A 24,858-nucleotide genomic window follows, 5' to 3' on the forward strand; every position below is an offset into this window, starting at 1 on the left:
AGCAAAATTAGTGGCACTGGAAAGCACATTTTGCGCGCCACAGTTTCCGAGGAGACGTTGGATTATGAAGCGGGAGAGTGAGTTGAAAAGAAGCCAGCAAGGGGCATTCAGCACATTTTATGCGTCACAGTTTCCGAGGAGACATCGGATTGTGTAGAAGGAGAGTGAGTTTAAAAGAACCCGCGAGTGCATTTGACACATTTTGCGCACCACAGTTCCCGAGGAGACATTGGATAGCGTAGAGGGAGAGTGAGTTTAAAAGAACCCGCGAGTGCATTTGACACATTTTGCGCACCACAGTTCCCGAGGAGACATTGGATAGCGTAGAGGGAGAGTGAGTTTAAAAGAACCAGCGAGTGCAGTTGGCACATTTTGCGCGCCAATTTCCGAGGAGACACTGTACTATAGAGAGAAAGTGAATTTAAAAGAGGCCAGCAGGGGCCAGTCGGCATATTTTGCGCGCCACAGTTCCCGAGGCTACATTGGATTGCGTAGGAGGAGAGTGAGTTTCAAAGAACCAGCGAGTGCGGTTGGCACATTTTGCCACATTTTGCGCGCCAGATTCCGAGGAGACATTGTGTTATGCAGAGGGAAAGTGAATTTAAAAGAAGCCAGCGGGGGGGGGGGGGCAGCTGGCACTCTTTGCGCGCCACAGTTCCAGAGGTTTGTGTAGAAGGAGAGAGAGTTCAGAAGAAGCCAGCGAGGGGCAGTCAGCACATTTTGCGCGTCAGTTTCCGAGGGGACGTTGGATTAGCGTAGAGGGAGAGTGAGTTTAAAAGAATCCGCGAATGCAGTTGGCACATTTTTGCGCACCACAGTTCCCGAGGAGACATTGAACTGTGTAGAAGGAGAGTGAGTTTAAAAGAACCCGTGAGTGCAGTTGGCAAATTTTGCGCGTGAGTTTCTGAGGAGAAATTAGATTGCGTAGAGGGGAGAGTGAGTTTAAAAGAAGCGAACAGGGGTGTTCGGCACATTTTGCGCGCCACAGTTCCGAGGATACATTGGATTGCATAGAGGGGGCACTGAATAAATCAAGATGACTGCGCGCATGGACAAAGAGGCCACTCTGGATCCAGCCAATAGTGAAATTCCTTGGACTGTTCATCTTTTCTATGATCAAGAAAAACTGTTGTTCATATTGAATACTAAAATCTGCAAGTCTACTTCGCTAGCGAGCGGAATAATGAAGGTGCTGCACAGTTACAGACCAACGCAGGGAGCAGGATATCGCTCTGTACGGTCTACGACACTCCTTTGGGGAAGAAACCATCGGAAGGGTTGCGCTGAAATCCAGAAGCGCGGTAAATGCGCCGGTATTAAAGCGAGACTTAAAGCGCATGCCTGCAGACCCGCACTCCCGACGATTCTACTCCCTAACACCCAAATGATGTGAAAAACAAAGCTGGATTACCTGTATCTGCATCGGAATCAGCAGAAGACGAGGGACTGCTGCACACTCGTTCTGGCAGAAATGTGGCTCCAGTACACCCCTACAGACTCGGCCGTCCATTTAGAAGGCCTAATCTCCTTTTATGCGGACGTAAATGCTGTGACCTCTGCCAAGGCCCATAGAAGAGGTCTGTGTGTCAATAGAAACATAGAACATAGGTGCAGGAGTAGGCCATTCGGCCCTTCGAGCCTGCACCACCATTCAGTATGATCATGGCTGATCATCCAACTCAGAACCCTGTACCTGCTTTCTCTCCATACCCCCTGATCCCTTTAGCCACAAGGACCATATCTAACTTCCTCTTAAATATAGCCAATGAACAGGCCTCAACTGTTTCCTGTGGCAGAGAATTCCACAGATTCACCACTCTCTGTGTGAAGAAGTTTTTCCTTATCTTGGTCCTAAAAGGCTTCCCCTTTATCCTTAAACTGTGACCCCTTGTTCTCGACTTCCCCAACATCAGAAACAATCTTCCTGCATCCAGCCTGTCCAATCCCTTTAGAATTTTATACGTTTCAATAAGATCCCCCCTCAATCTTCTAAATTCCAGTGAGTATAAGCCTAGTCGATCCAATCTTTCTTCATATGAAAGTCCTGCCATCCCAGGAATCAATCTGGTGAACCTTCTCTGTACTCCCTCTATGGCAAGAATGTCTTTCCTCAGATTAGGGGACCAAAACTGCACACAATACTCTAGGTGCGGTCTCACCAAGGCCTTGTACAACTGCAGTAGAACCTCCCTGCTCCTGTACTCAAATCCTTTTGCTATGAATGCCAACATACCATTTGCCTTTTTCACTGCCTGCTGTACCTGCATGCCCACCTTCAATGACTGGTGTACAATGACACCCAGGTCTTGTTGCACCTCCCCTTTTCCTAATCAGCCACCGTTCACATAATAATCTGTTTTCCTGTTCTTGCAACCAAAGTGGATAATGTCACATTTATCCACATTAAATTGCATCTGCCATGAATTTGCCCACTCACCTAACCTATCCAAGTCACCCTGCATCCTCTTAGCATCCTCCTCACAGCTAACACTGCCACCCAGCTTCGTGTCATCTGCAAACTTGGAGATGCTGCATTTAATTCCCTTGTCTAAATCATTAATATATATTGTAAACAACTGGGGTCCCAGCACTGAGCCTTGCGATACCCCACTAGTCACTGCCTGCCATTCTGAAAAGGTCCTGTTTACTCCCACTCTTTGCTTCCTGTCTGCCAACCAATTCTCTATCCACATCAATACCATACCCCCAATACTGTGTGCTTTAAGTTTGCACACTAATCTCCTGTGTGGGACCTTGTCAAAAGCCTTTTGAAAATCTAAATATACCTCATCCACTGGCTCTCCCCTATCCACTCTACTAGTTACATCTTCAAAATATTCTATAAGATTCGTCAGACATGATTTTCCTTTCACAAATCCATGCTGACTTTGTCCGATGATTTCACCTCTTTCCGAATGTGCTGTTATCACATCTTTGATAACCGACTCTAGCATTTTCCTCACCATCGATGTCAGACTAACCGGTCTATAATTCCCTGGTTTCTCTCTCCCTCCTTTTTTAAAAAGTGGGGTTACATTAGCCACCCTCCAATCCTCAGGAACTAATCCAGAATCTAAGGAGTTTTGAAAAATTATCATTAATGCCACTATTTGCCACTATTTCTTGGGCTACTTCCTTAAGCACTCTGGGATGCAGACCATCTGGCCCTGGGGATTTATCTGCCTTTAATCCCTTCAATTTACCTAACACCACTTCCCTACTAACATATATTTCCCTCAGTTCCTCCATCTCACTGGACCCCCGGTCCCTTATTATTTCCGGAAAATTATTTATGTCCTTCTTAGTGAAGACAGAACCAAAGTAGTTATTCAATTGGTCTGCCATGTCTTTGTTCCCTATGATCAATTCACCTGTTTCTGACTGTAAAGGACCTACAATTGTCTTGACCAATCTTTTTCTTTTCACGTACCTATAAAAGCTTTTACAGTCAGTTTTTATGTTCCCTGCCAGCTTTCTCTCATAATCTTTTTTCCCTTTCCTAATTAAGCCCTTTGTCCTCCTCTGCTGGTCTCTGAATTTCTCCCAGTCCTCAGGTGTGCCGCTTTTTTTTGCTAATTTCTATGTTTCTTCTTTGGACTTGATACTATCCCTAATTTCCCTTGTCAGCCACGGGTGCACTACCTTCCCTGGTTTATTCTTTTGCCAAACTGGGATGAACAATTGTTGTAGTTCATCCATGCAATCTTTAAATGCTTGCCATTGCATATCCACCGTCAACCCTTTAAGTATCATTTGCCAGTCTATCTTAGCTAATTCATGTCTCATACCTTCAAAGTTACCCTTCTTTAAGTTCAGAACCTTTGTTTCTGAATTAACTATGTCACTCTCCATCTTAATGAATTCCACCATATTATGGTCACTCTTACGCAAGGGGCCTCGCACGACAAGATTGCTAACTAACTCTTCCTCATTGCTCAATACCCAATCTAGAATGGCCTGCTCTCTAGTTGGTTCCTCGACATGTTGGTTCAGAAAACCATCCCGCATACATTCCAAGAAATCCTCTTCCTCAGCACCCTTACCAATTTGGTTCACCCAATCTATATGTAGATTGAAGTCTCCCATTATAACTATTGTTCCTTTATTGCACGCATTTGTAATTTCCTGTTTAATGCCATCCCTAACCTCACTACTACTGTTAGGTGGCCTGTACACAACTCCCACCAGCGTTTTCTGCCCCTTAGTGTTATGCAGCTCTACTCATATTGATTCCACATCCTCCAGGCTAATGTCCTTCCTTTTTATTGCGTTAATCTCCTCTCTAACCAGCAATGCTACCCCACCTCCTTTTCTTTCCTGTCTATCCCTCCTGAATATTGAATATCCCTGGATGTTGAGCTCCCATCCTTGGTCACCCTGGAGCCATGTCTCTGTGATCCCAACTATATCATATTCATTAATAACTATCTGCACATTCAATTCATCGAACTGATATATTCTTATTCATCGAATAAGAACTGGTGTGCGAGCGCCTCGGTAGTAATGACCCACTGCTGACTGCAGGTAGTTTTTAATGAACTGCAGGCCTTTCTACTTACCGAGGAAGTTCACTGCCATTGTGATTATTGCTGCCTACAGTATCTCCCCACCCCCTGTGCTGGTGCTGCAGGATCTCCAGGGTGCAATCTGCAACCCCTCGGCCACTCACCCTGATGGTGTCTTCATTGTTACTGGTGACTTCAATCACTTAAAAACAGTCCTGCCAAAGTTCTGCCAGATGTCAACTTGGCAACCGGACGAGAGAATACATCACACCTGGTTTACACCAATGTTCATAGAATGCATAAGGCTGCCTCACCCCCACCCCCCTGCCCCCCTTCCCTCACCTCGGATACCCGGGCTGCATATTCACTTTGCGTACAGACCACTGGTTAAACGAGTCAAACCAGTTCACAGCGAGATCAGGACCTGGTCAGAAGGTGCCACCTACCACGCACTGGAGCATATTCAGGGAGGAGGCTGCCTATGATCGTCACGTCAATATTGATGAATATGCAGGATCGGTGACTGGCTACATAGGAAAGGGCATTTAGGATGTTGCTGAGATTAAACACTACACTACCATGGCTGACTGCCGAGGCTCCTGCACAGCTTAGGGTTAGGTTCAGGTCAGGGGACAGGACGTCTCCAAGGTCAGCAAGAGCCACACTGTCCCGTGGCATCAGGAAGGCAAAGCATGAGTACACACAGAAAATTTACAGACACCAGGGACGTGAGGCGAGGTCTACAAACCATACCTGATTACAAGTCCACCCTGTGTGTCAACGACAGTGACACCTCCCTTCCTGATGGGCTGAATACTTTCGATGCACGATTTGACCAGTTGAATGATGTGACATCAAGGAAAGAACCCTCTCTTCCTGAGATACTGGCACCCTGTCTGACCACAGCCAAGCTGAAGAGGACCCTAGTCAGGGTAAACCCATGCAAAGCTGCTGAGCTGGACAACATACCGGGTCAGGTAGTGAGGGACGGTGTGGCCCAGCTAACAGAGGTCTTAACAGACATCTTTAATATCTCTCTGAAACAGTCCACTGTCCCAGCAGGCTTCAAGGCAGCCACCATCATTCCAGTGCCCAATGATTACTGCCCAGTGTTGACTTCAACAATCATGAAGTGCTTGGAGTGGCTGGTAATGGATCACTTTGGACCGGTTCTCCTACCGCTCAAACTGGCCACTGATGATGCCTTAGCCTCAGCCCTCCTCTCTGTCCTGTCCCACCTAGAAAATGATACCTTGTGTGCCAGAATGCTGTTCATCAAATTCAGCTTGGCGTTTACCACCATCTTAAATTGTCCTCGTTGGGACTCAACACCTCTCTCTGTAACTGGATCCTGGACTCCTTGATGGAAAGACCCAAGTCAGTCTGGGTTGGCAACAACATTTCAACCTCCATCACGCTGAGCATTGGTGCCCCCCCCCCCCCCAAGACTGTATGCTCAGCCCACGGCTGTTCACCCTGCTGACTTACAACTGTACTGCCAGCTCCAGCTGAAACCACATCATCGATACCACAGTGGCTGGCCTCATCAGCAACAATGATGAGTCGGCATACAGAGAGAGGGAGAGAGGGTTGTCAAATGGTGTGAGAACAACAACCTGAGTCTCAACGTGGACAGGATAAAAGAAGTGATCGTGGGCTCAGCAAGGCTCAGGTCACCCACTCTCCAATGGCTCTGCTGTGGAGAGAGTGAAGAGCACAAAGTTCCTTGGTGTGCACAAAACGGACGATCTAACACCTCCTCATGAGTCAAGAAGGCACAGCAGTGTCTACACTTTCTGAGGAGACTGAGGCGTGCAAGGCTCCCTGCTCCCATTCTAACAACTTTCTACAGGAGCACCATCGAGAGAGTCCTGTCTGGCTGCGTCGTTCTGTGATGCAAGACCCTACAGAGGACAGTAAAATCCACCGTGTGGATCATTGGGGTCTCCTTCACCCCTATTTGTGACACTTACTGGGAGTGTTGTAGATGAAAGGCTCAAGGCATTGTTGATCATTCCTACCCACCCATCCCACAATCTCTTTGATTTAATATCATTAGGAAGGAGGTACAGGAGCATCAGGACTGGGATTGTCAGACTGGGTAACAGCTTCCTCCCTCAGGCTGTGAGACTAATGAATACCCTGCCACCTCCAAGGTCTTGTCACTAGTCAGCACGCTGTTTACTGTTTACCTGTGCTGTGCTTCACTACATACATTTTGAATTATATTTTATTGACTTAATTATAGCATAATATTTTGGCTTACGTGCTGTGTGTGATATATGTTGTGTGGTGATAGGGGATTCGTTGGTTGGGGGAACAGAACAGAGGTCTGGGGACGAGAACAAGATTCTCAGATGGTATGTTGCTTCCTGGGTGCCAGTGTCAGGGATATCTCAGATCAAATCCTCAGCATTCTTAAGTGGGAGGGTGAACAGCCTGAGGTCGTGGTCCATGTAGGTACCAATGACATGGGTAGGATGGGTGACGAGGTCCTATAAAGTGAGTTCAGGGAGTTAGGTGCTAAGTTAAAGGACAGGACTTCTAGGATTGTGATCTCAGGATTGTTAACTGTGCCAAGTGCTAGTGTGGCTAGAACTAGGAAGATTATGCAGTTTAACATGTGGCTAAGGAGTTGGTGCAGGAAGGAGGGCGTACAATTTTTTTATCATCAGGATCTCTTCCAAGGAAGGTGGAGCCTGTACAGAAGGGACAACAGGACAGTTTGCACCTGAACTGGAGGAGAACAAATATCCTAGCAGTTAGTGCTGCACTGGTGGTGGGATGTAAAGTAGAGTTGCAGGGGGATGGGAACCAGAACAGATGGTGGAGAGTTTATTGAATAAGAAGTTAAGCCTACACACATACAAAGGTGAATCAAATGTTTGAGCACAATGGGATTAATGTTCTGAGCTGTGTAGATTTCAATGCAAGGAAGATTGTAGGAAAGGCGGATGAGCTTAGGGTATTGATCAGCACATCGAATTATGACATTGTAGCTGTTATTGAGACTTGGTTGTAGGAGGGGCAGGACTGGCAGCTCACTGTCCTGGGGTTCAGTTGTTTTATACGTGATAGAGTGGGAAGAATTAAAGGAGGGGCATGGCATTACCAGTCAGGGAAAAAGTTACAGTACTGCTCAGTCAGGACAGACTGGAGAGCTCATCTCTTAAGGCTTTATGGGTAGAACTGAGGAACAAGGAAGGGATAACCACATTAATGGGATTATATTATAAACAACACAACAGCCCATGTGAAGCAAATTTGTAGAGAAATCACAGACTGTTGCATCAACCATAAGGCTGTGATCGTATGTGATTTTAACTCACCAGACATTGATTGGGACCCCCCATACTGTAAAAAGGCTGGGTGGGAAAGAGTTTGTCAAATGTGTTCAGGAATGTAATCAGTACATAGAGGTCCAAACTAGAGAGAATGTGATACTAGAACTCCTATGAGGCAACGAGATGGGGCAGGTGACAGAGGTTAGTGTAAGGGTTCATGTTGGATCTACTGACCACAATGCCATTAACTTCAAAGTAAATATGCAAAAAAGATAGGTCTGGTTCTCGGGTTGAGATTCTAAATGGGAGAAAGGCCAATTTTGATGATATTGGAAAGGATGTGGCCAAGTGTGGATTGGGACAGGTAATTTTTTTGGCAAACATGTACTTGGTAAGTGCAAGTACTTCTAAGGTGAAATTTTGAGAATACAAAGTTTGCATGTTTCTGTCGAATAAAAAGGCAAGGATAACAGGTTTAGGGAGCCTTGATTTTTGAGAGGTCCTGGTTAAGAAAAAGGAGGAGATGCATATCGGGTATAGGCAGGAAGGAACAAATGAGATACCTGAAGAGTATAAAAAATGCAAGAGAACACTTAAGGAAATCGAGAGGGCTTAAAGAAGGCAGAAGGTTGCTTCAGCATACAAGGAGAAGAATTCTAAGGGCTTCTACAGATATATTAAAAGCAAAACGATTGCAAAGGTCAAAATTTGACCTCTGGAAGATCAGTATGGTAATATATGCGTAGAACTGAAGGAGATGTGGGGAGATGTTAAATGGATATTTGCTTCTGCATATACTTGGGAGGTAGACACAGTGTCTATAGAAGTGAGGCAAGGCAAAGCAGTAATGACGTCATGGACCCAATGCAGATTACAGAGGAGGAAATGTTTGCTGTCTTGAGGGAAATAAGGGTGAATGAATCCCCAGGGCCTGACAAAGCATTTCCTCAGACTCTGCAGGATGCTAGTGTGGAAATTGCAGGGGCCCTAGCAGAGATATTTAAAACATCCTTAGGGATAGGAGAGGTATCGGAGGATAGCCAATGTTGTTTCAGTGATTAAGGAAGCTCTAAGAATAAGCCAGGAAATTATAGTCCAGAGAACCTGATATTAGTAGCTGGAAAGTTATTGAAAGGTATTCTAGGTAACCGGTTATATAAGTATTTGAATAGACATGGACTGTATAGGGATATTCAACATGGCATTGTACATAGTATGTCATGTCTAACCAAACTCACAGAGTTTTTCAAGAAAGCTACCAGAAAGTTGATGAAAACAAAGCTTGGATGTTGTCTCCATGGACTTTAGCAAGCTTTTTGACAAGGTCCTGCATGGGAGGTTGGTCAAGAAGGTTCAGTCACTTGGCATTCGATGAGGTTGTAAATTGACACGAGATAGTCTCCAAGTGCTGGAAATCTAAAGCAACACACATAATTAGGCATTGGCTTTGCAGGAGGAGCCAGAGAGTGGTAGTAGAGGGTTGCCTCTCTGACTGGAGGCCTGTGACTAGTGGTGTGCCACAGGGATCGGTGCTGGGTCCATTGTCATTTGTCATCTATATCAATGATCTGGATGATAATATAGTAAACTGGATCAGCGAATTTGCAGATGACACCAAGAATGAGGTGTTGCACTTTGAGAGGACCAACCAGGGTAGGTCTTACACAGAGAGCATTAGGGCACTGTGTACAGGAGTTAGGATGTTATGTTAAAATTGTATAAGATGTTGGTGAGGCATAAATGGGAGTATTGAATGCAATTTTTGTCACCTACCTACAGGAAAGATGTCAATGAGATTGAGGGAGTGCAGAGAAAGTTTACAAGGATTTTGCTGGGACTTGAGACCTGTGGTATAGGGTAAAGTTGAATAGGTTAGGACTTTATTCCCTAGAAGGTAGAAGACTGAGGGGATATTTCATGGAGGTATACTAAATTATGATGGGTATAGATAAGGTAAATGCAAGCAGGCTTTTTCCAATGAGGTTGAGTGTGACTGGAACTAGAGGTTAAGGGTGAAAGGTGAAATGTTTAAGGAAAACATGGGGAAGAAGCTACTTCACTCAGAGGGTAGTGAGAGTGTAGAGTGAGCTGTCAGTGGAAGTGGCGGATGTGGCTTCAATTTCAACATTTAAGAGAAACTTTGATGGGTACGTGGATGGGGGGAGGCAGGGAGGAATGGCACAGAGAGCTCTGGTCCCGATGCAGCACTCGGCATTGCAATGGTTCTGCATGGACTAGATGGGCTGAAGGATCTGCTTCTGTGACTTCATGAAAGATGCATGCTGTGGTGTTTGCATCAAATGTGTCAAAATAGCTTCAGTAACTGAACTAGATTTATAAACAAGTCAATGCTCTTGGAATAAAGACAAATGCACTAAGAATCACAGAAGACTATGGAGAATGTGCTGGTAAATGGGGGTTCCTGGAAATGGTGTGGGTGCACAGCCTGTTTCTGTGCTCTATGAGGGCCTCGAAGGTGAAATACTGAGGGTTGTGTGTCATTGGAAAACTAAAAAAAAACCTTACACGAAATGCTGGAGAATCTCAGCAAGTTAGGCTGTATCGATGGAAATGAATAAACAGTTGACATTTCAGGCCAAGACCCTTCTTCAGGACTGAGAAGGAAGGGGGAAGACACCAGATTAAAAAGGTGGGGTGAGGGGAAGAAGGCTAGCTGGAGATAATAGGTTAAATCCAAGTGGGTAGGAAAAGATAAAGGGCTGGAGAGGAGTGTGGAGCATAGGAGAAAGTGAAGGAGGAGGGACAGCAGGCCGATGTGAGAAGTAAGAGTGGGGAATAGAAGAAGAGGAGAGGGAAGGATTTTTTTTAACTGGAAGAAATCAATATTCATGGAAACAGATGGAGTATAAGGTGTTGCTCCTCCACCCTGAGGGTGGGCTCATCGTGGCACAGGGGGAGGCCATGGACTGACATCTTAGAATGGGAATGGGAATCAGAATTAAAATGTTTTGTCACCAGGAAGTCCTGCTTGTGGGGGGTGGTGCGGAGGTGCTCAATGATGCAGTCCCCCAATTTACGACGTCTCATCAATATAGAGGAGGCCTCATCGGGAGCACTGAACACAATATATGACTGCAACAGCTTTGAAGGAGACATGTTGCCTCACCCGGAAGGTCTGTTTGGGGCTCTGAGTGGAGGTAAGTGAGGAGGTGAATGGGCAGGTGTAGCACCTTGGCTGCTTGTAGGGGTAAGTGCCTGGAGGGTGATAAGTGGGGAGGGACAAATGGAGAAGGGAATCATCGAGGGAGTGATCCTGCAGAATGCAGAATGGGGGAGAAGGTAAAGGTATGTTTAATGGTGGGTTCTCTTTGGAGATGCAGATGTTCTGGAGGATGATGTGTTGGATGCGGAAGCTCATGGGGTGGTAGGTGAGGACAAGAGGAACTCTCACTGTTCAGGCAACAGGATGATGAGGTGAGCACAGATGTTTGGGAAATGGAGGAGATGCATGTGAAGGTAGCATCAGTGGTGGAGGAAGGGAAATCCCATTCGTTGATGGAGGAAGACATCTCTGATGCCTTAGAAAGGAAAGCCTCATCCTGGGAACAAATGCAGTCAGGATGAAGGAAAGGTGAAAATGGAATAGCAGCTTTACAGGGGACAGGGTGGAAAGAGATATAGTCAAGATAACTGTGGGAATCAGTAAGTTTTTAAAAGATGTCGGTTGACAGTTTGTCTCCAGAGACCTGCCTTGCAAGGCAAAGTCTGCTGTCAGAAGGTATTTGGTTGCTGGGAATGGATCCTGATCCTCATTTTCTCCCCCTTCCTGCTCTTGGTTCAGCAGTGCTTCATCTGACAGGATCGTCTGAAGGGAAGATCTGTCATGCCTCTAGTTTTTCTCATCTGACAGACAACCTTCTCAGAACCACATATCCAGAACTAAGACTGCTTTTAACTACTATATGAAACTAGGGGAGGGGTGGATCAGTGGCAAATGTTTGGCTGGCATAGAACCATGAAGACAATGCCTGCCATACACCTTCCTGTGGATGACTAAGCCTAGCGAAAAATTAAAATGTACATGCGCTTACGCAACATCCCTCACTGATGTTTATTACACTGATAAACATCACTGATGTTTAACACTGATGTGCTATTGTAAAATTTAATGCTGAATAAGAGTAATTTTGGAACTATTTCTAAATACAAGTACTGTATAAAAGAGCTCACTCCTCAATGGCCTTGCAGATCTCATCAGAGCTTAGGCCTCCTTTGCGCAGTGTGATGGCCAGGTTCTTCGCTCGGTTCGACTCAATCAAACTGACTTTGCTGCTTGCTTTCTGGGAAACCTTTATTTTCATTGTGTTGATATTCACCGATGAACCCTGTGCCTTGGTCTTAAACTTCTCCTCAAACTCTGTCATGTTCAGCTCCTGGAATGAGATAAACCACATGAGCACCAAGTTCAAGGTTCCATCAATCCTTTCACATTTCCAGTTCTGCATCTTCATTACATTCTGGTTTTTTAAAAAAAGTCACCACTATTGAGACATAGTACAGTATAAATACAAAGATATATTAAAAATGCTGTAAATACTTAGCAGATCTGTGGGAAGAGAAACAGAGTTAAAGTTTCAGGATGAAGGTCCTTCATCAGAACTGCGAAGTAGAGAAAAACTGTTCTCATCCACTGGTGTGGCCTGACCTGCTGAGTATTTCTAGCATTTGCTGTTTTTAATGTGGATTTCCTGCATATTCAGTATTTTGGATTTTCACTATTATTGAAATTGCTTGAGTATATTAATGACCAGAAGGAACTAACTAATTAAAAATGTAAATGCCCACAGTAAATAGGAAACCTCAAGTCTGATTTGATTGTGTAGATCTTCACTGGTTCCTTGCCCATCCTGTTCCCTATCTGTAGAACACTCCTTTATTATTTCCTGAGCAACTACACACAAAGTGCTGGAGCAACTCAGCAGGTCAGGCACATCAATGGAAAGAAATGAACAGTTGATATTTTAGGCTGAGACTCTCCATTGGGCTGCAGAGAAAGGGGCAGAAGTTGACTGTTTATTACACTTCATAGACGCTGCCTGACCTGCTGAGTTCCTTCAGCATTTTGTGTGTGTTACTCAAGATTTCCAGCATCTGTAGAATCTCCCATGTTTATTATTCCCTATATTTCAACCTCCTGGAACTTGCTGGATCTGCCCACTTTAGGGACCTTCTTCCCCACACCTCTCCTCAATTTGCTATTGATGCACCATCAATAACTCTCGGAGACGGGAGGCAAAAGATAGGCTTTTATTAGCTGCGAACATGACCATGACATCTTGGAGACTGAGGGAGGAGCGGTGCCTCCAATCGCCTTTATCCAGGGGTCTGTGGGAGGAGCCACAGGAGCAGTCAGCAGAGGGGCGTGTCCAGACAGGTATATGTAGTTTATCACAGCTATCCACTCCCACTGTCTGAAAAGGGGTATTTAATTGTACCTCAGAGAGGTTCTTTAGAGGCGAGTCAGAATCAGGTCGAATGTCAGTGTCAGGGGTTCTCAAACTTTTTTATGGCATGGACCAATATTTTTAAGAAAGGGGTCTGTGAATCCCTGTCTTAAGTGAAATTTGTTGTTTTGTGGCAGCAGGTATTCAGAAAGTGTAAGAATCCCATTACTAAAGGATATAAAGGAATTTTATAACTCCAGACTGTAGTTAATTCTTAAGTACTCAAAATTAGACACATGGACAACTCCCCAATTTCCAGGATGCTTGTTTACTGAAAGAGTTTCAATACTCATAAGGTTACTGACAGGGTAGAAGTTCTGGGAACATTGGAGAGACTACCTATTGTATATAGCAAATGCTTTTCAGAACTCATCAAAAACATTTCTAACTGTAGATGCATGGATCAACATGAGGGTTTCAAAGATCCTTTAGAAATTGCTTTGTTTTAATCTACAAGGGAGTCTACAAAGGACATGCCCTCTTCTCACTACTACCATCAGGGAGGAGGTACAGGAGTCTGAAGACTCACAGACAACATTTCAGGAGCAGCTTATTCTCCTCTGCAATCAGATTTCTGAATGGTTCATGTACCTACAAACACTACCTTGCTACTCCTCGTTTGTACTATTAATATATCATTAATTGTAATGTATGGCAATTTGTTATGCCTTGTCTGTACTGCCACAAAACAACAAGTTTCATAAATCATGTCAGTGACAATAAACCTGATTCCGAATGAGATTCAGTGATGCCATGCTTCTCAGCAGCTTCATCGCGCTGCCTCAGACAAATTCCTTGGAACATAGGTTGAGGGGAGATTTGATAGAGGTTTACTAAATTATGATGGTTATAGACAGGGTAATTGCAAACAGGCTTTTTCCACTGAGGTTGGGTGGGGCTACAACCAGAGGTCAAGGGTTAAGAGTGAAAGGTGAATATTTTACTTGGAGTATGAGGGAAACATCTTCACTCAGAGGGTTGTGAGAGTGTGTAACGATCTACCAGCACAAGTGGTGCATGCAAGCTTGATTTCAATGTTTAAGAGAAGCTTGGATAGGTACATGGATGGGAGAGGTGTGGAGAGCTACGGTCCTGGTGCAGGTTGATCGGAGTAGCTAGCTTAAATGTTTTTAGCTTGGACTAGATTGGCCAAAGGGCAGGTTTCTGGGCTGAGGAACACACACAAAATGCTGGAGGAACTCAGGAGGCCAGGCAGCATCTATTGAGAAAAGTAGAGTCAACATTTTGGGCTGTACTCTTTTCCACAGATGCTGCCTGGCCTGCTGAGTTCCTCCAGCATTTTGTGTGTGTTGCTCGGATTTACAGCATCTGCGAATTTTCTCGTTTCTGTTTCTGGGCTGTATTTCTCTATGAATCAGAGCTTGGGTTTTATATGGCATGGGCCTGGCTGTAATCAGGTGGGTGCCAGAATTCATCACCCTGCCAAAGCAGGCACAGTCCATCAAATGGGAATTCCATTCGTCAAAGACAATGTGGTGCCAAAGGATCGGCTCCTGCTTTGGCTCCCTCTCCCCCATATGTTTGACGTCACTAATTTCCACTGCCTCTCCCCTGCAATGAGCTGTTGGTCGAGATATCCTGAATATCAACAAGTTACTGCTCATTTTCAATAGAGCATAGGAACAGGCCCTTCAGCCGACAATGTTGTGCCAAGCTAATTAGATGCCTAATGAAACTAATCCCTTCTGCCTGTGCAATGTCCATACCCCTCTAATCTCTGCACAGTCCTGTGCCTTTCTGAGAGCCTCTTCAATGCTTCTATCATAATTTCCTGCCAGTACTTACACTGCATATCTCTTTTGACCTTTGCCCATCTCAACTCAAATGCATGAGACATTTTAATCCTCGGAGAAAAATACCAGTTGTTGACTCTATGTATGCCAGATATCCCCTCAGCCTCCTATGCAACAAAGAAACCAACTAAGTTTGTCCAACCTCTCCTCTCGGTAATATCATGGCTTCCTTCATATTCTCCTGATAGCCATCCAGTAGACATAAGAGTAGAATTAGGCTATTTGGCCCATCAAGTCTGTTCCATCATCCTCCTCAGCCTCACTCCCCAGCTTGTCCCTGTAACCTTTGATGCCATGTTGAATCAAGAACCCATCAATCTCTGCCTTAACAGACCCAACCAACTGGCCTCCACAGCTGCCTGTTCTAATAAATGCCACAAATTCACCACCCTCTGGCTAAAGAAATTTCTTTGTATCTCTGTTTTAAATGGATGGCCTCTATCTGGAGCCTGTGCCCTCACATCCTAGACTCCCCCACCATGGGAAACATCCTTTCCACATTTGCACTGTCTAGGCCTTTCAACATTCAAAAGGTTTTGATGAGATCCTCCCTTATCCTTCTAAATTCCAATGATTACAGACCCAGAGCCATCAAACGTTCCTCATATGATAACTCTTTCACTCCCGGAATCATCCTTGTGAACATCCTCTGAATCCTCTCCAATGCCAGCACATCTTTCCTAAGATGAGAGGCCCAAAACTGTTCACAATACTCAAGGTGAGGCCTCACCAGTACCCCAGCATCACATCCCCGCTCTTGTATTCTAGACCTCTGAAATAAAGGCTAACATTGCATTTGCCTTCTGCACCACTGACTACCTGCAGGTTAACTTTTAAGGTGTTCTGCACAAAGACTCACAAGTCCCTTTGCATCCAAGATTTTTGGATTTACTCTCCATTTGAAAAATAGCCTGCACATTTATTTCTACTAGAAAAGTGCATGACTATACATTTTCCAAAATTGTATTTCATTTGCTACTCTGTTGCCCATTGTCCTAAACTGCCTAAGTCTTCTGCGTCCTACCTGTTTCCTCAGCACTACTTGCTCCTCCACCAATCCTTGTATTATCTGCAAACTTGGCAACAAAGCCATCTACTCCATCATCTAAATCATTTATATAGAGCATAAAAAGAAGCAGTCCCAACACCAGCCCCTGTGGAACACCATGACTCACTGGTAGCTGACCAGAGAAGGATCCTTTTATTCCCACTCGCTGCCAGCTACCAATCAGCCAATGCTCTATCCATGCCAGTAACTTTCTTGTAATACCATGGGCTCTTAACTTGTTAAGCGTGTGTGGCACCTTGTTAAAGCCCTTCTGAAAGTCCAAATATACACCATCCACTGCATCCCCTTTATCTATCCTACGTGTAATCTCCTCAAAGAATTCCAACAGTTTCATTAGACAAAACTTCCCCTGAAGGAAATTCTATCTTGTCATGTCTTTCCAAGTATTGCATAACCTCAAGTACTCCTCTAGCACAATGCCCGAATCCAATGATTTTTGAAAGATCATTACTATTGCCTCTACAATCTCTACCACTACCTCTTTCAGAACCCTAGGGTGCAGTTCATCTGGTCTGGGTCACTTATGTACCCTTGAGTCTTTCAGCTTTTTGAGCACCATCTCCCTTGTAATAGTAACTGCACCCACTTCTCTTCCTTCACACCCTTCACCAAATGGCACACTGCTAGTGTCTTCCACAGTGAAGATTGATGCCAAATATTCATCTAGTTTATCTGCCATCTCCTTGTCCCCCATTACTATTTCTACAGCCTCACTTTCTAGTGGTCCTATATCCACTCTCATCTCTTTACTTTTTACATACCTTAAAAAGCTTTTACTATTGACTTTGATATTGTTTGCTCATTTGCTTTCATAGTTCATCTTTTCCATCCTAATGATTCTTTTCATTGCTCTCTGTAGGTTTTTAAAAGCTTCCCAATCCTTTGCCTTCCCATTAATTTTGGCTTTGTTGTAAGCCCTCTCTTTTGCTTTTGCATTAGCTCTGACTTCCCTTGTCAGCCATTTCTTCCAGGGATGAAGTTACCTCTGACTTAAAGGTCAGTATCTTGAACACCACAACACCACTCTCTGCCTCAAGTGAGCCTTCAATCCAGAACCATAGACAGGACACTACAGACAAAGTCAGGCTGGCAGCCACCAGTCACATGTAGAGTTCCATCCTTTACATTGTCTCACCTGCAGCAGCTTCTCATCATCCAACTCATGGAAGACTGTTCCATCAATTTCCGTGGGTTTCAGTGTCACCCAGTTCAGGAGAGGCATTCGGAACTTAGTTTTAATTGGCTGCTTTACCTTCAAAGCTGAAAAATAAATAGTAAACTGAGTGATCTTGAACAAACTTGGCTAACAGATCTCACCCTGCGTCAGGATCCCAACAACTTTAAGTAGAAAGTAGAAGGTAAACAGAACAGTTTTAATATGAAAAGGTTCAAAATTTACCACAGGAAAAATTCACAAGTGTCATAAATATACACAACATACAATAAGTCCCTTTGGTGCCTGGTACCCAGTGCAGACTGACCTTCAACCATCAATTTAGACCACAGTTCACAACCTGGGGTCCACAGACCTCTCGGTTAATGGTAGGGGTCAAATAGCATAAAAAAGGTTGGGAACCCCTGATTTAGACTAATCTAATTTGTAATTCTCCCCATATTCTCATCAACTCCACCCAGATTCTACACACATGCTGTCCTTGTTCTCATTGATAACGATGAAGACTTGGAGTCACCATATTTGTTTGAAGCAGCCATGAGAATTTGGTTTAGAAACAAATCTTGAGATTGCAACTGAGCATCTACCTCAGCACCATCTGCCTGTGGTGCTCCTCATCCTTGATGTGCTTAATCTATAGATCTCCGTTTTGAACAAACTCATTGAATGAGGGTCTACAGCCTTTTGTGATAGATGATCTTAATGATTCACACCCTCATTATGAAAAAAATAACCTTGTCCCAGTCTGAAGCAATCAACCCCTTATTCTAGGACTGTGACTCCTCAGCCAAGAGAACATCCCCTCTGCATCCAACCTGTCAAGCCCGGTCCAAATTTTCTACATTCCAGAGGATATCATCAACTGGAGATGTACTGCGTTATTTCTACACCTGTAGTCTCATGATGTGTTTAAAGTCTAGCCAACATTGTGATCTCATCTTTTTAAAATTTATTTATTGAGATACAGCGTGGAATAGGCCCTTCTGTCCTTTGATCCATGCTGCCCAGTAACCCCAAACTTAACCCTAGCCTAAACATGGGACGATTTACAATGACCAATTAGCCTACCAACTGGTACGTCTTTGGGCTGTGAGAGGAAACTGGAGCACTCAGAGAAAACCCACACGGTCATGGGGAGTATGTACAAACTCCTTACAGGCAGCTGCGGAAATTGAACACAGTTTATGGATCAAATGGAGAAAATGTCTCAGATAGTGATGTGTGCTAGGTTGGCAGATTACCCATTAAATTCCACCCCATAGCAAAAAAATGGGTAATCTTACAGACTTCCTCATGGGAACATTAAGCAATGTCTCCATTTCTTCAGTGGAAGCAACAACTCTTAAAAGTACATCAATTGGCAGCAAGATGGCAATGGTTAAAAGAGGTTTAACTTTAGGGCTGATTCTCTGATTGGTTGCTCCTGGTGAAGAGAGGCAGCCAGCAGGGGGACCTGGTTGTGGAAATAAGGGCTCTCACTGTTAGATTTTCCACTCATTAAATACCACCAGCAGGGAGCTGATGAAACAGGGAACAGTGGGATTGAAATCCTAGTGGATATTTTTAGCAGGGATAAATTAGCACAATTTTAATGATATCTGTTTAATTACCAGCTTCATTGAAGGACAGAACATTAAAAGCAACAAAGTAATTTTAGCATCACTTTAATGTTTCCGTTGCTTGTCACACAGCAGATTTTAATTCATAAGGGTTGCTATGTGTTTGGTTTCCCAAAATGACAACTACTGTGTCAAAATCATTCCACAGATTCCTGTGGTCCCAAGATCATTAACACTGATATAAAATGAGGCAAGAAGTCTCAATAGAGAACTCAAACTGATTGTACTTTTAGTTTTGCTTTACATACTAAACCTGCCAGTCATATTCACTGAGAATTGCTCCTTTGCTTAAGGATGCCACAGTAGTGTAGCGGTTAGTGTGATGCTATTACAGCTTGAGGCATTGGAGTTTGGAGTTAAATCCAGACATCATCTGTAAGGAGTCTGGACGTCCTCCCTGTGGAATGAGTGGGTTTTCTCCAGGTGTTTCTGTTTCCTCCCACTGTTCAAAGATGTATCAGTTAGTAAATTAATTAGTCATTGTAAATTGTCCCGTGTTTAGGTTAGGGTTAAAATGGGATTTGTCAAAGGCATGTGCCTCAAAGGTCCATAAGAGCCAATCTGCTTTGTATCTAAATAAATAAAATAAATTAAAACACACTAAAACTATTAAACATCATGGTAGTCACCTAGGGACAAGTTTGGAGAGCAGAGGTTGCTGTACACTGTAAAGTAAGATGGGATGTTTAAGCTCTGCTGTCTGATGACTCAGGCAGCAACCGGTTGAGCTGGTACCTCATAGCTACAGCATCCACGCTGTCCCAGAGTGCTTTGGTTCCCTCCCACATCTCAAAGACAAATGGATCAGTAAGTTAGTAGATCAGGGTAAATTGTCCTAATGTACAGGAGAAGGGAAAATGATGAGGATGTGCAGAGAATGTAATGGTTGCTTGATGTCTGGCTTAAGGGCCTGTTTCATGCTGTATAACTCAATGACTCTGTGTTCCAATCATCAGAACATACCTTCATTTATAACCAAACTTCAATGCCATAGCTTGAACACCCTGACGAGGTGCAGGAATGATTCAGGATCCTGTGAGATACCAGTAAACGCACCAGCAGTTCTTTTCAGTGGATTTTATGGCACTGCCTTTGAGTAACTCATTCCTTCTGACCTTTGGCCTGTTCATCCACCAGATAAAGCACTGAAGGACAAACAAGTCCTGTCCGCAGCCCTGGCAGTGTGCGGTGCTGCTTTCAATGATCTGGGTGAGCCACAAGGGCTGGATGCTACACCGCAGCCAGAATATCACAAGTATCAGAAATGCCAAGTTTAAAAGCAGTGACGAATTGAAAGTTAGAGTGCCAAGATATACCCAACACTTAACCTAGTGCAATTACGACACGAGTGTGGTACAAGTACTCACTTGGATCCTTCTGCAGTTTTGACAGAGCATGCAAACACAGCAAATCAGTGGAAACACCAAAGCACCAAACACTTCAAGTGTGATGAAGAGATTCACCATCGTGACATGTACCAGCCTACGCAGCATTCTGAACTCATACAGGTTGCACAGATGGCACGTGGCAAACCTTCTATAAGGAGCGTCAAGCACCTTCAGTTCTCACTCTTCAGTTCTAACAGCACATGTTATCAGCGCACTGCTGAGGTAGACAATGCCCAAAGAAAGCCGTATGGTGCTTGCCACCATGCAGTCCTGGGTCTTTTCTTTCAATAGCTGCCACACCAACCCACTAGGGTTCTTAGATGAAGAATTCCACTGTGTGACGGAGCAATGCATATTTAAAAATGGCCTTCAGGGAGGTGAACCAGAGACTTCAGCATCTCCAGCAGCACAAAAGATAAGTTCAAAACCAGACATCCCATTCTGAGTTGGATGTTGACCAAGTTGTACTCTGGCATAGACAATGGTGGGAATGGCAGCACGTTACCAGCTCAAGATGCCAACTGAATGGCAACCAGTGGCAAGGTGATGACAGGCAATGATTTTGTTTCTCAAGTGTCTGGGGGGATATTTGAAAGATCATCATTATGTGCTGTGTCGTATGACATGGGCGATCATGGTCCATAATAGAGCTATAGAAAATTATGAGGGGTATAGTGAGGGTGTATGCATGCAGGCTTTTTCTGCTGAGGTTGGGTGAGACTACAACCAAAGATCATGGGTTAAGGGTGAAAGGTGAAATATTCAAAGGGAATCAGAGGGGGTGGGGGAGAGACTTTTTCCACTCAGAGGGTGGTGCAGGAGTGTAATGAACTGTCTGCTGATAATTTAGATGCGGGTTCAATTGTAACATTTAAGAGAAGTTCGCATAAGTACATGGATGGGAGGGGTATGGATGGATTTGATCTGTGTGCAAATAGCTAGGATTAGGTAGAAGATCAGGTCAGCAGGGACTGGGTGGCCTGAATGGCCTGACTCTGCTGTAGTGTTCTATGAGTCTAATTGGTCAGTGGTAAGCTTCCAGGAGGTTCTTTCTGACCTCTCGTTAGTCACCTGTTTTAACTGGCGTAAAGCTGCCAAAGTTTCATGATGTAGAGTCTGGGTCCACAAAGAGGAGCAACGAACACAACACTCGACACAGCATGTGATCAGCACACTGCCAGGGTGAATCAGCACCAATCGCATGACCCTTACCTGTGGTGACCTTCGTTGCTGCATTGAAGAAGGATCCTGATGCTCCTGGAGCGGGAGGGGGTGGGGGCACTCCTGACGGGAGAGCCCCAGGTGGTGGTGGGGGTGGGGGTGGGGGTGGGACTCCAGCTCCTGGGAGAGGCGGCGGTGGGGGCGGGGGTGGTGGTATACCTGCAGTCTCACTGGCAGCCACATTGGGTAGAGGAGGAGGAGGAGGTGGAGCGACGATGGTCTCCGCTGATGAAGGAATGGGAGGAGGAGGGGGAGGAGGGGGATGATCTGCTCCTGAATTGTCGGTCTCAGTAACGTCACCCTGAACAGCTGGCACCGGACGAAAATCTGTCAGAGGACACAAAAATGCACATTACAAGAAATAATTTGGAAAATGTGTAGCTCGGGTGGACAATGGTTAGGTTGAGCAGTTTTCTGATCTTGGCAATTTACTTACAAATGTTTCGTCACATCATCAGTGCACTGTTAATTAACAGCACACTGATGATGTCTCCTCGTATGGTGACGACATGTAAATTGTTAACATTTGAGAACAACTCAACCTAACACATTGCAAGACGTAACATCAGTCTGTCATTTGTAATTTTGGCCAGTTGGCAACCATTGTGGAGGATTTGGGACTTCTGTCTCACTGCTCCAAAGACCTGGGTTCAATCCTGTCCTCTGGTGTTGTTGACCTGGAGTTTACACATTCTATCTGTGACCACTCACATCACAAGGGCATGAGGATTGGTAGGTTCATTGATCACTTTATGCCACCCTCAGTGTGTAACTGAGTGGTAGAACCTGGGGAAAGTCGAGAGAATATAGGAAATAAAAGAGTTAGCATAAATGGTATTTGATGATCACCATGGAATTGAATGATCAAAGGGCCTGTTTCTGAGTCCTCCATGACTCTGTGTAAGTTAATGAGAAATATGCTCAGGTTTCTTTGCAGCTCCACTGACACTTTGGGAAGACCATGGGCTAGTTATAGAGTGAACCAGTTAAACTCTGCTCATTTTTCACAAAGATTCCACGGGAAGGATTCAGAGAAAGAACAATAATCATACTGGTTCCACAAGTCTCAGTATCCTAAGAGTTGCTCACTTTAAAATATCCCTCTAGTTCTGCACTCCAAACTAAATATAATTGCTCATTCCTAGAAGTAAGTTTTTTTTTAAATTATCACATTTCCAGCTTTTCCGCAGTGAAATGGAGTTTAGTCCCGTATCACAAAGAGAAGTGATTCTGAGACACTGGACCAGTACAGTGATAATTTAATGAGTCTCTATCAGAATCAGCTAAGTTCAGAGGGCAGTGATCTGTGGAAGATTTTTGCTTTGTACCTTGCTTGGGTTCAGGCTTGGCTGCAGGTTCTGTGATTACGACTGTTTCCTTCACCACAACTGGAATGATATCTATGTTGAGGTCTCCGTTGTCTCCACGATGGATCTTGAGCAGACCCTGCTGTTCCATCTGTAAGAGTTTCTGCTCCAAGGAGGAGTGCTGCTGGACCAATTTGTTACTGTCTGTCACCTGTGCCTGCAGAGACTGCAACTTTGCCGTGGAATCACTGTATGTATCCTGTGGGGGAAGAAAGATCCCCGTTAAAGGCCAAGCTTCACAAAACACTAAGATTCAAACTTTAACATCAGCACAGATAATGACATACAATTGAAAACTGGATTTTCCTGTTTTAAATAATCTATACTTCATAAGCTCCTTTACCATTCCTATCTGTCCAGCCAGGTCTCTCTTCCATTGTTCACTTTTTCCATCTACCCCTTCCCCCTCCCCCATCTAGTCCTGCCCACCCATTACCCACATACATATCCAACTGCTTTTCTTCGCCCTTTGTTCACTTTTCCTATTCCCTCACTCCACCTACCCATCATCCCTTCCTCATCTGGATCCACCCATCACCTGGTTTACCCCTCCCTCTCACTTCTATATATTGGCTATTTTCCCTTGGCACTCTCAACTGTGAGGCAGTTCCTGACCACCCTTTTCCGCCACGGTTGCCACATGACCAGCTGAATTAGAATAGACAGAGAGTCACTGAACAGTACAGCACAAAAGGGCCATTCGGCCCATCTAGTACATGCCAAACTATTTAAACCATCTAGTCCCATCAATCAACATGGGACCCATAGCCCTCCATACCCCTACCATCCACGTACCCATCCAAACTTCTCTTAAACGTTGAAATTGAGCTCACATCCACCACTTGTGCTGGCAGTTTGTTCCAAACTCTCACCCCCCTCTGAGTGAAGAAGTTCCCCCTTAAACTTTTAATCTTTCACCCTTAACCCATGACCTCTAGTGCTAGCCTCACCCAACCTCAGTGGAAACAGCCTGCTTGCATTTTCCCTATCTATACCTCTCATAATTTTGTATACCTCTATCAAATTTTTCAACAGTCCTTGCGTTTTGGCAAAACATAAATTTGGTTTAGGGTAGGATTAGTTCAAATGAGGAACTGATTATTGGTTTGGACTTGGTGATCTGAAGAGTCTGTTTCTGTGCAGGTGACTTCAGCATCAGGTGTCGATGGTCAGCGTGGGCCGTAGGGCCAGTTTCTGAGTGTCCAGTGTCCAGGAGGTAGAAAGATGGGTGTGAGAGGCTCAGTGATCAGGATGCTCCAGCCTGTCCTCAGCCTGTGACCATCACCTGCACAGTTCCTGTGGGCTCAAAAGCTACCACTTTGCACATTGCTAGTTCCGAGACTCCTATTTTATTCAGATAGGGGAGTGGTCTACTGGTGTGTGGGAGCAGAGTCCATGCAGAACATCTGACGAAGATGATAGTGGCCAGAGTTCAGTGGAATCTCCTGGAGTTGGGCTGTAGGGAGTTAGTGAGAGAGCGGTGGGTGGGGGCAGGGCCAATTCATCCAAGCAAGCACAGAAATTGGAACTTACCCTCCATAGGTTCTCTGGTCTTCAGTGACCCCACCCCACTGCACTACCACAAAGTCAAGCAAATTATCTCTTCTCACCCTCTACACTCCCCCCACCCAACTAAAATAATACATCATCGAGGTCCAGAATTCCTGCTGGTGGAAGAATTGTACCTCCGACCAGTGACTGTCACATTTTTCTGCTCGAGACAGGGTTGGGAACACATGGGGACCAGTAACTAAGCAATTGGCAGTTTGCAGGGCATCAGCCTTGGTTTTAACTCTTTCACTGCACTATGCTCTGTCTAAAGGGAGGGGGAACAACCTGGTGCTTCGGCACTTCTGCTGCCCACCCTCCCAGCCCCGATTTGGTGATCCAGCATTTTTCCACTCTTTTCTTAGGCCCCTTCTCTGACCTTTCACCTCAGAGTGAGGAAGGAG

General features: G+C 44.7%; 1 protein-coding gene across 1 annotated transcript in view; it reads right to left on the reverse strand.

Moving 5' to 3' along the window:
* The window catches only part of fmnl1a (formin-like 1a), a 223,862-nt gene that overhangs the window by 36,705 nt on the left and 162,299 nt on the right, over nucleotides 1-24,858 (reverse strand). The window contains exons 15-18 of the mRNA XM_059955710.1: nucleotides 22,868-23,105; nucleotides 21,531-21,866; nucleotides 17,273-17,397; nucleotides 11,981-12,183 (exon numbers count right to left, since the gene is read on the reverse strand). Coding sequence (XP_059811693.1) covers nucleotides 11,981-12,183; nucleotides 17,273-17,397; nucleotides 21,531-21,866; nucleotides 22,868-23,105 — 902 coding nt within the window. The remainder of the gene's footprint in view (nucleotides 1-11,980; nucleotides 12,184-17,272; nucleotides 17,398-21,530; nucleotides 21,867-22,867; nucleotides 23,106-24,858) is intronic.

The sequence above is a fragment of the Hypanus sabinus genome, chromosome X1, assembly GCF_030144855.1.
Source record: "Hypanus sabinus isolate sHypSab1 chromosome X1, sHypSab1.hap1, whole genome shotgun sequence".
NCBI classification, from domain to species: domain Eukaryota; kingdom Metazoa; phylum Chordata; class Chondrichthyes; order Myliobatiformes; family Dasyatidae; genus Hypanus; species Hypanus sabinus.